A 14,680-nucleotide genomic window follows, 5' to 3' on the forward strand; every position below is an offset into this window, starting at 1 on the left:
CTATTCAGGGATTCAACTTCTTCCTGGTTTAGCCTTGGGCCTCCTCCCCCAATCTTAAAGTTTTCTCCATATAATATATAACATATTATATGGAGAATATAATATATATTATATGGAGAATATATTATATGGAGATATACATCATTATTATATATATATTATATATATATATTTTTTGGGATGGTGTCTCACTCTGTCATCAGGCTGCAGTGCAGTGGCGCAATTTCAGCTCACTGCAACCTCTACCTCCTGGGTTCAAGCGATTCTTCTACCTCAGCCTCCCAAGTAGCTGGACTAGAGGCACGTGCCACCATGCCCAGCTAATTTTTTGTATTTTTCGTAGAGACAGGGTTTCATCATGTTGGCCAGGATGGTATCGATCTCTTGACCTTGTGATCCGCCCACCTCGGCCTCCCAAAGTGCTAGGATTACAGGCGTGAGCCACCGCACCCAGCCTTCTCCATATTTTTACTTGTGAAGTTGCTTGGGAATTATTCTCTAGATGGGTCATATATTACATAGTAGATCTTAAATTCCACAAGGTCATGGACTCTGCCCTGCTTTTCTGGCATTTCCTGCAGAGAGATTTTCTCAGTTAATGCATACAAAGCAATCCATTTGGAGCTAATCTTTGAATCAACTTAGTAAAGCATCAAGAAACCAGTTAGAAATGTGTTCTCATTACCATCTAGCAAATATTGGAAATAATGGTACCCACATTTTAGGATGCTGTGAAGTGGCAGGTTAAGGGAGGTTCATCATGATAATTTGGGAGATTTCTCATTGCTTAACATGTCACTCTGTTTTTTACAAAAGCGATTATTCCTATTGAACTAATAAATGAGCTAGCTTTGAATGTTGTAGTGGTAGTGTATTCTCTCTTCTATTTCAGCTGTACATATTATTTCCTCTTATTTTTCCCCAGAAACTTGTAAAGTAAATAAAGACTCTTTAGTTGAATTCACAGGAGTGTGTCATAGGTTTATAGGGGTTGATGGACAGAACATCATCACATCATTCAGTTGACAGTGGTGGCATTTCTTCCAGGTGCCAGGACAGAAACAGACCCATCAAAAAGCATCTCCAGCAATATTCCCTTTTGGTTGGTGTGTTACCTGAGAACATTTCAAAGTCACAAGCTGGAGAAAGAAATGCTTTCTTTTTTATGCATGAAGGGGAGTGAGAAACCAGTTGAAGACTTGATATTAATAGTTATACCTTCATGAATTGGACCTTGCAAAATGTTATCTTTTTACTTGGGAAAAACTATTAATAAAAGGAGGGAGAGTGGTTTTAATGCAAAATGACAGTGACTTTTGGGATGGGAGCACTAACCTTGAAAGGTTTTATAAGAATGGACTTTGTTTGGATGAAGATCTCTGTTTTTTTTTGTTTGTTTGTTTGTTTGTTTCTAAACAATTTTCCAGCAGGACATATCTCTTCACTCCCTCTATTCTCAGAGGGTTTCTAATATGTCACTCCATTGTAATGCCTTGGTTTTTAGTCAGCTGATTGCCATTTTAATATAGTGGGGAAATGTGTCTGTAATTTGAAATGTAGATATTATATTAGAAGATTTCCATGCCAGTAGTCCATATGAATTATTTGAAGCAATTGATCAAGTACACACCTCCACTTCTAAGTGTGAGCAAAAGTTCTGAGAAGGAATTTAGAGGAAAGATATTTTATTCTAGTAAAGAGTTTGCAAACTGGGGAGAAATAGCCCTCAGCTTAAACTGAAGGTGCATTCCAGAGAACAAAGGCAGGGTTTGTTTGGCTTTTATAGAGAAAATTCCCATTTAGGTTTTCAGTCAGGTCCTCCTATGAAAATGAAAGATTAGAACTTGCTTAGTTCAGATTTGTTGATGCAGCTGGGTTCTGATTGGTTGATGCAGGCCACAGCCTATTGGTTGATTCAGGTAACATGGGCAAGAACAGTTAATTATGAAAGTTTCAAAGTGAAGCAGATGTATGGCTTTTCTGGGAACTCAGAGTATGTGTGTAACCTCTAGTCAGCAAATGGCCACTTGGTTCTATTTTAAATTTAGGCCCCGTTTGCCACTCAGGATTTGTCTTGAGGAATTGACTTTTTCTGGTTCACATAGCCATCTCCTTCTTATAGCATATGCTAAAGAAATGTAAATTAATTAATTTGAAGGTCATGTAAATCTCATAAACATCAATATTTTTTCATACTTTCAATAAAGGAGCAGAGAAGGAAATGTGGGGATCATGCCTACATTGTCTTATCTTTTTCTTTTCATCTTGAGGCTCTCCTTAACGCAAGAAATAGGAAGTAGTGAGGAGGTGATGGGAATAGTAAACTGTTCTGGGAGAAGCTGATGCATTTAAACTAAGTCTTCACTTGGGCAGTGGCCACCACCAGTGACTTTCACAATCACTAGTTCCACGCAGGTCTCCAGGGAGAGTTGCAAAACTCACGAAGACAAATTAAAATTTCCTTCCTTCCTTCCTTCCTTCCTTCCTTCCTTCCTTCCTTCCTTCCTTCCTCCTTCCTTCCTTCCTTCCTTCCTTCCTTCCTTCCTTCCTTCCTTCCTCTTTCCTTCCCTCCCTCCCTCCTTCTTTTCTTCCTTCCCTCCCTGCCTCCTTGCTTCTCTCCCTGTTTCCTTTTTCTTTCCTTCCTTCCTTCCTTCCTTCCTTCCTTCCTTCCTTCCTTCCTTCCTTCCTTCCTTCCTCTTTCCTTCCTTCCCTCTCTCCTTCTCTCCCTTCCCCCTTCTCTTTCTGCTATCTTGTTAATAATTGCTTCCCTTGCATTTTCTCAGTTTAACATATTGTAGGGCTTATTTGGGGAAATATTTGTCAGCTAGGCCCTCACCTTTCTGGGTTAGTGCTTTTCTCTCATTTCTCCCATCCTCTTCAATCTAATTTTCTAAGGAGTGAAATCACTTGAATTAACAATGCAGCACTCCTCTCACCTCACTTTTGGGATTTAACGTGTCCCCCCATGGGTCCGCTAATTCTATGGGGAATGCATCTCACTTGGCACAGAAAATCCCCTAAATTGCAAAGCATCAATTAATGAGAGTTTTCCTGTGATCAAGAATGTAAAACCTGCTAGAAAAATTAATATGTTCATCAAAGTTAACTATTATTGAAACGTATTTTTAGCTGCGTGATTGTTTTCTTGTACTCTGATTCGCTGGATGTAGACTACAGTTTTTTTTTTTTTTTTCATTTATCCCCTCTAGTGATTATCATCAGCATTAGGTTTAAAGCATAGTTTTACAAATGTTTGCTTTTAAAATTCCTCAGTGTTTAACGAGTTCTTACTGAATGGTGTTGCTAGACTTTTTCTAGCTGAGTAATCTTTTTTCCTTACTAACTCATATCGGTAAATTTGTTCACAAAAGTAGAAACATTGTTCATCTATAATAAACATCTCTGAGAGCCATAGCCATCACTAGAGCAGTGCACTTTTATGGAGATTATTCTATTTTTAGGGCTGCTGACCTTTTGCTTTTTTATTAGTTGCTATAGTGATGATCTGAGCTCTGCTTAATAGAGCTTTACAAAAATGATGACGATCAATAAGCTTGTTAATGCTAATGTTTATATTGATGGTTCCTAGTAACACATATCAAAATAAAATTTAGTCATGTAAATGTATTCAATACTGGAATTGTGTATTTAAAAACACATTTAAATAGATGTTTATGTAAGATGCAGGAGATTAAATGCATTCTGTGGCTTTTTTAGAAAAACTAGAATACCTTTGTGCAGACATAAAAATATAGAGACAGTTTGAAAGATCATTGTGAAATACACAATCAAATCATTTTATAACAGCAAACTTCAGAAGTTGGAAGTACCATGGCTAATGATTACTAAAGCAAAGCGAAGTCAGATAATTCTTTTAGTACCTGTTCTAAGAAGACTCTAGGCCAATTTCTCCTCATATGCACCTGTATAACTACTAATGATTTCAGAGGAATTCTGAAACACTCAGGGGAAGAAAAGTTGGTAATCAGTTAAAATTCACTAGGCAAAGTAGTAGAACAACAGCACAGATTATGATTGTTTCTGAAGTTCACTTAACAATTTTAAATTTTTTACTTACTGATAGTAGATAAACTACTATCTTTGGCATTATAGTGAAATTTCTATCAACACATTTGTGAGGAATTTGATTCTTTTTCCTTCAGAATTAAATAATATTTGTTTTCAAATGATAGTCATGTATTTTTTGACACATTGTAGGTAAAGTGCAAGAATGTCTAAGATATTAAGCTCTTTAGCATTGTCAGTGCAAAGGAGGACATCTGGGGAATGGCGAAACTATCAAGGCCCATTATCATTGCAATTTGTTTAGATGCTAAGGTGCTGGTGTCAGGCTATTGCTTTCCAAGCGTAGTCTCCCGTTCTTTCTCTGTCCTGTGAAGAATCATCTGGAGAGGCAGTTTGCCAAAGGTTCACAGCAAGAAGATGGTAGCCCACAGGTAGAGCTGGTTTCTCTCTCTCTCGAACCTGCATTCCTCTCCTTCTCCTTGATGTTTGAGAACCTAAGTCTCCTCAATTCTGTTCCCATAGTCTATCAAATATGCTCTACGATTTATTAAAAACAAAAATCAACACCACAGTAGTAGGACAAGGGGATGAAATGGGATTGATGCAGAGGCTATCTTTAGTCAACGAAAAGGAAATGAACAATGTGTCAGTTTCAAGTGTCAAAATAACTTCTTTGAAAAAACACAGGAAATTATCTGTCATCATAGATTTTTCATGTATCACTTTTTTTCTAAATTAAAAAAAGATTTCTTAAATGCAAGATGAAGTTTAAGCAAAAAAATTGGCTTCATGTGTTTTTAAAATTAGAATCACAAATTTAATTATATCCTTATGTTACTTGGTTTCAATGATCACATTTATTTTTCTAAAATGAAAAGTCTTGTCTCTTATAGGAATACCACTAGTAGAACTTTTAGTGATTCTGTCATTTAAGAACTATTTACTGATCATCTACTATGTGTCAGGCATCATTGTAAACACTGGACATATGGCTGGGAACAAAGCAGGCAAACTTCTTCCTCTCCCAAAGCTTGTGTCCTCTGGAGGGAATTGGGTAATCAATAAATGAGTATATGATGTGTCAGGTGGTGATCAGAGCTAGGAATTAAAATCAAGCAGGACAAGGGTCTTGAGAGTGTACAGGGAATGGGAAGGAAGTGCTATTTTAGGTAAGGTTGTCAGCCAACACCATGGTCTCCCAACTGGCTTCTTGCATTAGGTTTCTAATTGGCCTATTCACTTTTATTCTTGCTTCTCTAGTGTCTATTCACACAGCGGCCACTCAGAATAAAAGTTAGATCGTGTCTCTCACCTACCAAAACCCTGAAACAACTTTTTAGAATAAAATTCACAGTCCTTTTCTTAATCATTTTCATCCCACCATCACTCCCTCTCTCTTTTCTGCTTCATTTTTTTTTTTCTGTAGCACCATTCTTTCTTGCTTTTGTGTTAAAAATCTGTTTAGTAGATGAATGAGAACATATATGACTCAAGAACAGGAATTTGGGCTCTTTCCTCACCATTGTATCTCCAGCACCTGGAATAGCAGCCACACATTGCAAGAGCCCAATAATTATTTTGGCATGAAAGAATGAATGTACATGCTTTAAAAGTGGACTGCTGTGGCCAGGCACGGTGGCTCACGCCTGTAATCCCAGCACTTTGGGAGGCTGAGGTGGGTGGATCACCTGAGTTCAGGAGTTTGAGACCAGCCTGGCCAATATGGTGAAATCCTGTCTCTATAAAAATAGGAAAATTAGCCAGGTGTGGTGGTGGGCACCTGTAATCTCAGCTGTTCAGGAGGCTGAGGCAGGAGAATGGCTTGAACCTGGGAGGTGGAGGTTGCAGTGAGCCCAGATCGCACCACTGCACTGCAGCCTGGGTGATAGAGTGAGATTCCATCTCAGAAAAAAAAAAACAAAAGACAAAAAACAAAAGTGTACTGCTGAATAATGGAGGGAAAATAGTAGACAGAAAAGAGTGAAATGCTTCAGAGATCCTAAAACAGATCCCATGTGCTAGTTTCCATTATTCTAATCATATTTCTTATTGTCACCTGCCATAACCATTCCTAGCTGCAGCCTAATCTCATTTCTTTTTCTCCATCTTTGCTTATACCGCAGAGAGCCTTTACCAATGAACATAAGCGCATACTGTGTAGCTGAATATTCTGGATGTGAAATTTTGGTGATTGCAATTCCAATTCCAAAAATACTTAAAATGGGTTGATTTATGGTCATGTTCTTTCTTCTTTAAACTGTAGCATCACCAAATGCCCCAAAACTTGGACCCATGGAGCTGGCCATCATTATTACTGTGCCTGTTTGCCTCCTGTCCATAGCTGCGATGCTGGCAATATGGGTATGCCAGGGTCGACAGTGCTCCTACAGGAAGAAAAAGAGACCGAATGTGGAGGAACCACTGTCTGAGTGCAATCTGGTAAATGCTGGAAAAACCCTGAAAGATCTGATTTATGATGTGACCGCCTCTGGATCTGGCTCTGGTATGTTACCATTGTCCATTTTTTTAAAATAAGAAAACTCTTTATTTAAAAGTAAATAAAAACTTTTTAACAAAAAGGGCCCAAATATTATGAATTCTGTCTTGAAAGGATACATGGTGAGCTCTGGTATAGGAACTCCTTTTAGTACCTGAGGAAGAGAAAAACCATCGTGGCCTATAGAATTAAGTCTTCTCAGTTGCTTTTTGTAGCTTTAGGTGTTCAGATTCTTACATTCACTTTCCTTCAGAATTTATTTCTGAAGCAAAAAAGCAATTTCCCTTCTCTCCTCCCTGCTTCCCCCCATTATGGTCACTAACAATCACGATTGCTTTCTTGATAATGTTTTATGGACACAAAAGAGTTAGGGTTGTAGTATTTAAGGTGTTGAGTTCTGAGGGAAAGATGTTGGTTGTACAAAGTAGTGTTCTTTGAGCACTTTTGCTTGTGGTTATGAGGATTTTCAGAATCTATAGACACCCCCTGAGATGTCTGTGAAGCTAACGGAACTCACCTGAAATTAAATCAAGAATATGTTCTTAAAGCAAAGAAACAGAAGATTAAAGAGAGCAGTGCAGCATTCCTGTGCTGGCTTTTGCTGGCTATGGTTACATACATGACTCTCTTCCTCTTTAATGGAACTCAGAACCCCAGATAAAGCATTCAAAGTACCAGGCTGTATTATAGCCTAAATGAGCCTTTCTCACAACACAAAGCATTTGAAGGTTTTTTATTTTTATTTTTATTTTCATTTTTTTTTATTTTTTGGCAGGGGGTTGGGGGAGTGGGGGGGCAGTTTTCCTCAGAATAACAAACTCCCTAAAATGGTAGGGGATTCCATATATATATATATATATGGATATATATATATCCAGAAATCCTGCCAGCTCATGGTTTACAGAAATATGAACAAGAGTAACCCTAGGTGAGCCACTTCAGAGGCCCCTGCATCTCTTCTTGTTTTGGAAGGATCATTAAGATAGTAGCCCAACATTTTGAAGAACTCCCTTGCCAATGGCTTTCAGGAAAACCCAGGCAGTAACAATTAACAGAGGTAGACAACAGAGGGTGATAGCATCTCTGTGTGCATCCATATTTAGCATGAAGCTGCTTTGGATTCATCAGAAAAGAAAAGCATAATCAAATCCAGATAGGTCGCTCCTTCTGGGGCAAAATCACCTGGCCTCCCACTGACAAAGTCTAAATGTTTACACCATCACTGTACGCATTAGGCAGCATCTTTCAAAGGAAGAATACTGGTAAGAAAACCCCCAAACTGCAAACTTTTAAAAACCGGAATTTAAATTAAATTAAATTATTGGCTAGACAACTGGCACCTACCTTCCTTCCTTCCTTCCTTCCTTCCTTCCTTCCTTCCTTCCTTCCTTCTTTCCTTCCTTCCTTTCATCCTTCCTTCCATCCTTCCTTTGTCTCCTTCCTTCCTTCCTTTGTCTCCTTCCTTCCTTCCCTCCCTCCCTTTCTTTTTCTTTCTTTCTTTCTTTCTTTCTTTCTTTCTTTCTTTCTTTCTCTTTTCCTTCCTTTCTTTCCCTTCCTTCCTTCCTCCTTCCTTCTCTTTCTTGCTTTCTTTTCTTTCTTTCTTTTTTTTTTTTTTTTTTTTCCAGATTCTCACCCTGTTACCTAGGCTGGAGTACAATGGCGCTATCTTGGCTCACTGCAACCTCTCCCTCCTGGATTCAAGTGATTCTCCTACCTGAGCCTCCTAAGTAGCTAGAATTACAGGTGTGCCCCACTATACCTGGCTACTTTTTGCATTTTTAGCAGAGATGGGGTTTCACTATGTTGGCCAGGCTGGTCTCAAACTCCTGAACTGAAGTGATCTGCCTGCCTTGGCCACCCAAAGTGCTGGGATTACAGGTGTGAGCCACTGCACCCGGCCATATTTTTCTTTAAAATTAAAACTTGTTGATATTCAATACTCTTTCATTCTTTGACTCTGACACTTTGAGGCCCACTGTGCCCTGATTTCTTGAATATTGATAACATTCTAGGCACAGAGACCTCTGATTTATGGCAAGTTTCTTGAAACCTTATGTAATTTCTTTATAAGGTTCAAGAGGTTAAATAACTCTCTGCTTAATCCCCATCCCCCAAAACATTTTAATTTATCTGAAGATGTTAGATAAAAACGTGCATTTTGGAGCTATTCCTTAAATACATTTAAGATAACCAAAGATTTTCCTTTCAAATGAAAGTAATTCAGATTTTAATACTAGAGACTGGGATTTAGTTTGAGAAAGTAGTCATGGGCTAGGGCATAAATCAAAAATTAATGTTACATTTTCTGGTGTTTTTTGCATGTTTAAACCTAAATCTGGAATTACTGATTCTGGACTCTCTCGTTTTCAGATTATTCTAAGATCTCTCATTAAAAAAAAAAAAGTAGTAAATGTACCCAAGCATGGATGATTTCTTTAAATACCAATCTGAAAGAGCTTTAGGCATTTTTCCCCCAAAGCCAGTTGCATACGTTTGGCAGTGACCAGTGGCTGAAAGTAACAGAAGACCTCCCTGCCTTTGATAATCAGAGAGTGGGTGTATCCACAGTGAGGCTTCAGTCATAAAAGCTCACCTGTAGGGAGGGGATTGGAGGAGGGGGGAGTCTGATTCCCTCTGCTTTTCTTAACTGGCCAGTAACTTTAAATGTGAGACAGTTTTGTCAGATGCTGAGGAACAAAAACTGTGAAGCGTATTCTTGACCTGGTCAGGGACAAATTTCAAAGACATGCATAATGCCTGCAAGAGGGGAAAATGGACTGATGAGAAAGGATGGTGTCCCAGATGGCTTCCAAGAAACTGGGTAGATTGCTGCTTTTCTCTTGTGGTGTGACAATTCTGACTGATGGCGACATTATTGAAAGCTAACCTTCTACAACCCCTGTTTAAAAGATTGAAATGAACCTATAGGGAGAAGCAAAAATCCATGTATCTTCAAATGAAACGTCTAGGTGCATAACAGAAGAATTAGATTCATTTTGGTGGTTGCTTTGAAAGATACCAAAGCAAGTTTTATTGAGTTTTAATGTCTCAATTTAATTGTTGTCTCGAGTACTTTATATATTGTTCTTACTTTGTTCCTGATCTGCACCACCGATTATGTACTTGATTAATTTGCCGTTTGAAAGCATAAGCTTATCTAGCTCTCTATCCATTTGCTGTGTTTTGCGTAGTACTGGTTGTTGGTAGTGATGTTTCTGTGAGTTTGCATGTATATATATGGATAAGACTATAGGTTAGCAGGAGGAAGGGAGAGACTGAGATTGAGATTTGGCCTAATAATTGTTAGCATAACTTTTAGTGTGTGGTCAAGTAGTAAAATTGATTGTTGCCTGCAAAAACAGTCCAGGCTGGGCGCAGTGGCTCACGCCTGTAATCTCAGCACTTTGGGAGGCCGAGCCAGGTGGATCACTTGAGGTCAGGAGTTCGAGACCAGCCTGGCCAACATGGTGAAACCTCTTCTCTACTAAAAATACAAAAATTAGCTGCGTATGGTGGTGCACATCTGTAGTCCCAGCTACTCAGGAGGCTGATGTGGGAGAATCGCTTGAACCTGGGAGGTGGAGATAGTAGTGAGCTGAGCTCATGCCACTGCACTCCAGCCTGACAGAGCAAGACTCCATCTCAAAAAACAAAAAACAAAAACAAAAACAAACCAACAAACAAAAACAGTCTTATAGTTTGCTTCTAGAGAGGAAGAGTTTGCACTGAAGATCAGTGTTTTAGTTCTAGGTCTGCCTCTCACTAGCAGCATAATCCTGGGAAAGACTTTGATTATCGAGGGGTCTCAGTTTTGCCATCTCTAAAATGATAGGGTTGAACCAGATAATTTCAAAAGAACTTTCTGCCTGTAGGGTTTTGTGACAATTGTTGATATCTGTAACAGCAGATTTGTAGTCTGTGCTTATTTAGCCTGTGCTTATATGTTCATATGAGAACATATGAATGAACAGTGACTCGTTTTAGGTGCAGGGACCAAAGCCCCTGCAAGACAGGGTCATTGCTATGAGGGCTCCCTAGCTGTCTGAGTACAAACACAGTAACTAAATGTGACTTTTCAGAATAAATGTAGACTGTAACCTCTTTAACTATTTTTCCTTTGATTTTAAGAGTAATAAATATCAATTGTGGAAATTAAGAAAATGTGGAAAATTAGAAAGAAGACTATCATAACTCACCCCAGTTTCACCAAGAGAAATAACCATCATAACATTTAACATGTTTCCTTTTGAGTCTTATTTTCTGTGCATATTTTGAATAGCTAGATACACTTATATTTATAAGAATAAAATGTACTATGCTGTTTTTATTTAATATTATAGCAAAAGTATTTTTTCATGTTATTAAGTACTTCTTCATAAGCACCATCATTATTATTGGCTCTGAGTAAGCCATCCTAAGATTAACATAATGTTAACCATTACTGAGCATGTAATATGCCAGATACTGTGCTAGGTGCTGAACATGCTTATTAATTCTCATATCATCTCTATGAGATGTGTAATATTGATTATCCCCAGTTTTTCTGATGAAGAAGCTGAAAGTGCAGACAGGTGAAATAACTTGCACATGATTACCAGGTGGCAGAGCTGAAATCTGAACCCGCCTGTGCTCTTAATCTCTGTACTTTATTTCACAATTATTCCATTACCTGACACTTTTACTTATTTTATTCCGATAAATAATAAGATATTAAACATCTTGACATAAATTTTTCTACATTTTGCATTAAGTATTTGCGACAGAATTCTAGAGGTGGAGTTAGTAGTTCAAAGAATATAAGCATTATACATACATTCAAGATATATTTTCTTTGAAATTTTTTTTTGTTCCGCAGAAGATGCTCATTTGATATCTTATTTGACTATATCTTGCTTTTAGTGTAATATCATTATCTCACATGATTGTTGTATTTGATTCTTCACTTTCCAATTTCAGCTTGGTTTTGAAAAAATTCACAAATAATTATATTGCTCTTCCAGTTGTACCAGGAACCATACATTTTATTTTAGAGGCTAACACTTCTTTTTTTTTTAATTAATTAATTTATTTTTTTGCTTTTACTCTTGTGTACTTAGTAACCTGACTGGCTTTGATGGGCAAATGAAGGAGATTTGCAGCAATTCTTAGAAATCAGACATCTGCAGCAGCAGGCTATGTTCAAAAACTTTTTACTTGTGAATACGAGAAGACAAATTCATACTCATAATTTGAAGTATTTTTTTCAGCATGCTTTGACATTAAATAAGTTTGCTATAATGGTACTTATTCCTTCAAAATAGATAAAATTATTAAAGCACTTAAATGTTTGCTTTTTTTTTTTTTTTGAGACGGAGTCTCACTCTGTTGCCCAGGCTGGAGTGCAGTGGCGCAATCTCGGCTCACTGCAAGCTCCGCCTCCCGGTTCACGCCATTCTCCTGCCTCAGCCTCTCCGAGTAGCTGGTACTGCAGGCGCCCGCCACCACGCCCGGCTAATTTTTTGTATTTTTAGTAGAGACGGGGTTTCACCATGGTCTCAATCTCCTGACCTCGTGATCCGCCCGCCTCGGCCTCCCAAAGTGCTGGGATTACAAGCGTGAGCCACCGCGCCCGGCCAAATGTTTGCTTTTTTAAAATCTGAAAACAGTGATTATTATGAGAGTTCTTTCCTGGCATTTGTGTTTAATCATCAATTCCATCTTTTCTTTGGCAAGGTCTACCTCTGTTGGTTCAAAGGACAATTGCAAGGACGATTGTGCTTCAGGAAATAGTAGGAAAAGGTAGATTTGGTGAGGTGTGGCATGGAAGATGGTGTGGGGAAGATGTGGCTGTGAAAATATTCTCCTCCAGAGATGAAAGGTCTTGGTTTCGTGAGGCAGAAATTTACCAGACGGTCATGCTGCGACATGAAAACATCCTTGGTTTCATTGCTGCTGACAACAAAGGTATTTCCAATCTAATTGTGTTCAACAAGTAAAAAATGTCTAGAGCGAGACTCTGTCTCAAAAAAAAAAAATGTTGTCTAGTATCAGATAAGAAAAAATAAACTCATCTCTTCCTTCTTCTTTTTTTTTTTTTTTTTTTTTTTTTTTTTTGAGACAGAATCTGGCTCTGTCACCCAGGCTGGAGTGCAGTGGTGCAATCTCGGCTCACCGCAAGCTCCGCCTCCCGGGTTCACGCCATTCTCCTGCCTCAGCCTCCCCAGTAGCTGAGACTACAGGCGCCCGCCACCACGCCCGGCTATTGTTTTTTTTTGTATTTTTAGTAGAGACAAGGTTTCACCGTGTTAGCAGGATGGTCTTGATCTCCTGACCTCGTAATACGCCCGCCTCGGCCTTCCAAAGTGCTGGGATTACAGGCGTGAGCCACTGCGCCCGGCTCATCTTTCGTTTTAAGAAAGTCTATATGAAAGTTTAATTTATATAAAATCCTTTCCTCTTTCCCACGGATAAATGTACATAACCATACAATGAAGCAGGGCAAATGAGTGATGGGAAATCATGATGTCCGGATAGCCAGGGTGGTGCTTAAAATGTTTGCTGACTGGTTTGGTGCAGGAACCAACTAATCAGAACAGAAGCCTCAACTGGAACAGAATCCTGGAGAACTCTGCCACGCTAGGTTTATCCATTACTTGCTGCTTGATCATGAAGAGATATGGAGGCATCTGGGTGTCTAGGGCAAAGGAGTATCATTGGGAGTTTTTGTTTGCTTTATTGAGACACAGTCTCGCTATGTTGCCCAGGCTGGAGTGCAGTGGCACGATCTCAGCTCACTGCAACCTCCGCCTCCTGGGTTCAAGCGATTCTCCTGCCTCAGCCTCCCAAGTAGCCCCAAGTAGCTGGAACTACAGGTGCCTGCCACCACGCCTGGCTAATTTTTGTATTTTTAGTAGAGACAGAGTTTCTACTCACTGCCAGTCTGGTCTTGAACTCCTGACCTCGTTATCTGCTCCCCCTCGGCCTCCCAAAGTGCTGGATTTACAGGCTTGAGCCACCACCTCCTGAGCCTGGCTCCGGAGTTTTGAATAGCAGCTATTTACCAACCAGGACAGAAATGTTTCAATATTTTAATAACCAATACAGACATACCAATTAATACTAGCTGAATGTTCAACTTTGTTAGGGCTGTATTTTTCATCCGTGTAACAGCCTTCATCTTCAAGACTCAAATTTTCTGAAAATATTATCTCTTTTGATTGTATTAGAATCCTGGCAAGCAAGACAATTTTAGTGAACTTTTCTATTAATGTTACTTTGAGCACGATTTGTATCTTGAGGCCACCATTAACGGTGCCAAGTAGTGTTTGTTATTTTTTGAGTTTCATGGAGCAAGTCAGAGCATCAGCTTTCTGATATTTAAAATAAGTTCTCATAAAATATTGTACCTATGCTTGTATAATCACAGATTGGATATAAACTTCATTGATTATCTATGCTTTTTCTCTTCTTTTTTACAAAATTGTTACTCATCTAACTGTTCATTAATGCCCCTAATAGGCAACAAAAGTGAGGAAAACTTGATTCAGTCAACTTTTAAACTTTAGCTCCAGTTAGTAATACTCATGAAGAACTTTGGTAGAGTCAAGATTGTAACCCCAATCTAAAAAAGGGTTAAGACAAATTATCTATGAATGTCAAGGATCCACCATTGACTGTGAAAATTAAGAACCTATAGTTAATTTTATCTAATATACACTTAATCATAAAAGTATTCATTATTAATTGGATGGAAAAAGAGAGGCTTAGCATTTAGCATACATTTTGGCCATAATTATGTTTACTGATGATTTGCCATTTCTGATTTGCTAAGGAGAAATGGGGTAAAGGCAAGATGGCTAACAAAAACAGTTCTTTCCAAATTTGTAACTACATATACTTTGAAACTATATCCAGATCACTGAGGATGAGACATTTCTCATTTAGCTGTTAAGAATGTTTTCTTTTCCCTCCTAATCTTGAGCTGAACTGCCTACTGGTTGGATTGATCAGCAATGCTGTCAAAGCAGTTATGACTGTACGTGGATCATCTTCATAGGCTAGTTTAATCATGATGTTTATTGGATTATAAAATAATATGCATTGGCCAGGCACAGTGGCTCACACCTGTAATCCCAGCACTTTGGGAGGCCAAGGTGGGTGGATCACCTGAGGTCAGGA

The 14,680-nt window shown here is 38.6% G+C and overlaps 1 protein-coding gene across 3 annotated transcripts in view; it reads left to right on the plus strand.

Moving 5' to 3' along the window:
- ACVR1C (activin A receptor type 1C) overlaps window positions 1–14,680 on the plus strand; it is a 94,787-nt gene that overhangs the window by 60,790 nt on the left and 19,317 nt on the right. For 2 of the 3 annotated variants that reach the window (XM_032755663.2, XM_058441847.1), the window contains exons 3-4: window positions 6,290–6,529; window positions 12,236–12,466. The exons of the other annotated variant lie outside the window; for it this stretch is intronic. In XM_032755663.2, the coding sequence (XP_032611554.1) occupies window positions 6,290–6,529; window positions 12,236–12,466 (471 nt within the window). The remainder of the gene's footprint in view (window positions 1–6,289; window positions 6,530–12,235; window positions 12,467–14,680) is intronic. 3 annotated transcript variants of the gene reach the window in all.

Source organism: Hylobates moloch, unplaced genomic scaffold (assembly GCF_009828535.3).
Source record: "Hylobates moloch isolate HMO894 unplaced genomic scaffold, HMol_V3 SCAFFOLD_1, whole genome shotgun sequence".
Lineage (NCBI taxonomy): Eukaryota > Metazoa > Chordata > Mammalia > Primates > Hylobatidae > Hylobates > Hylobates moloch.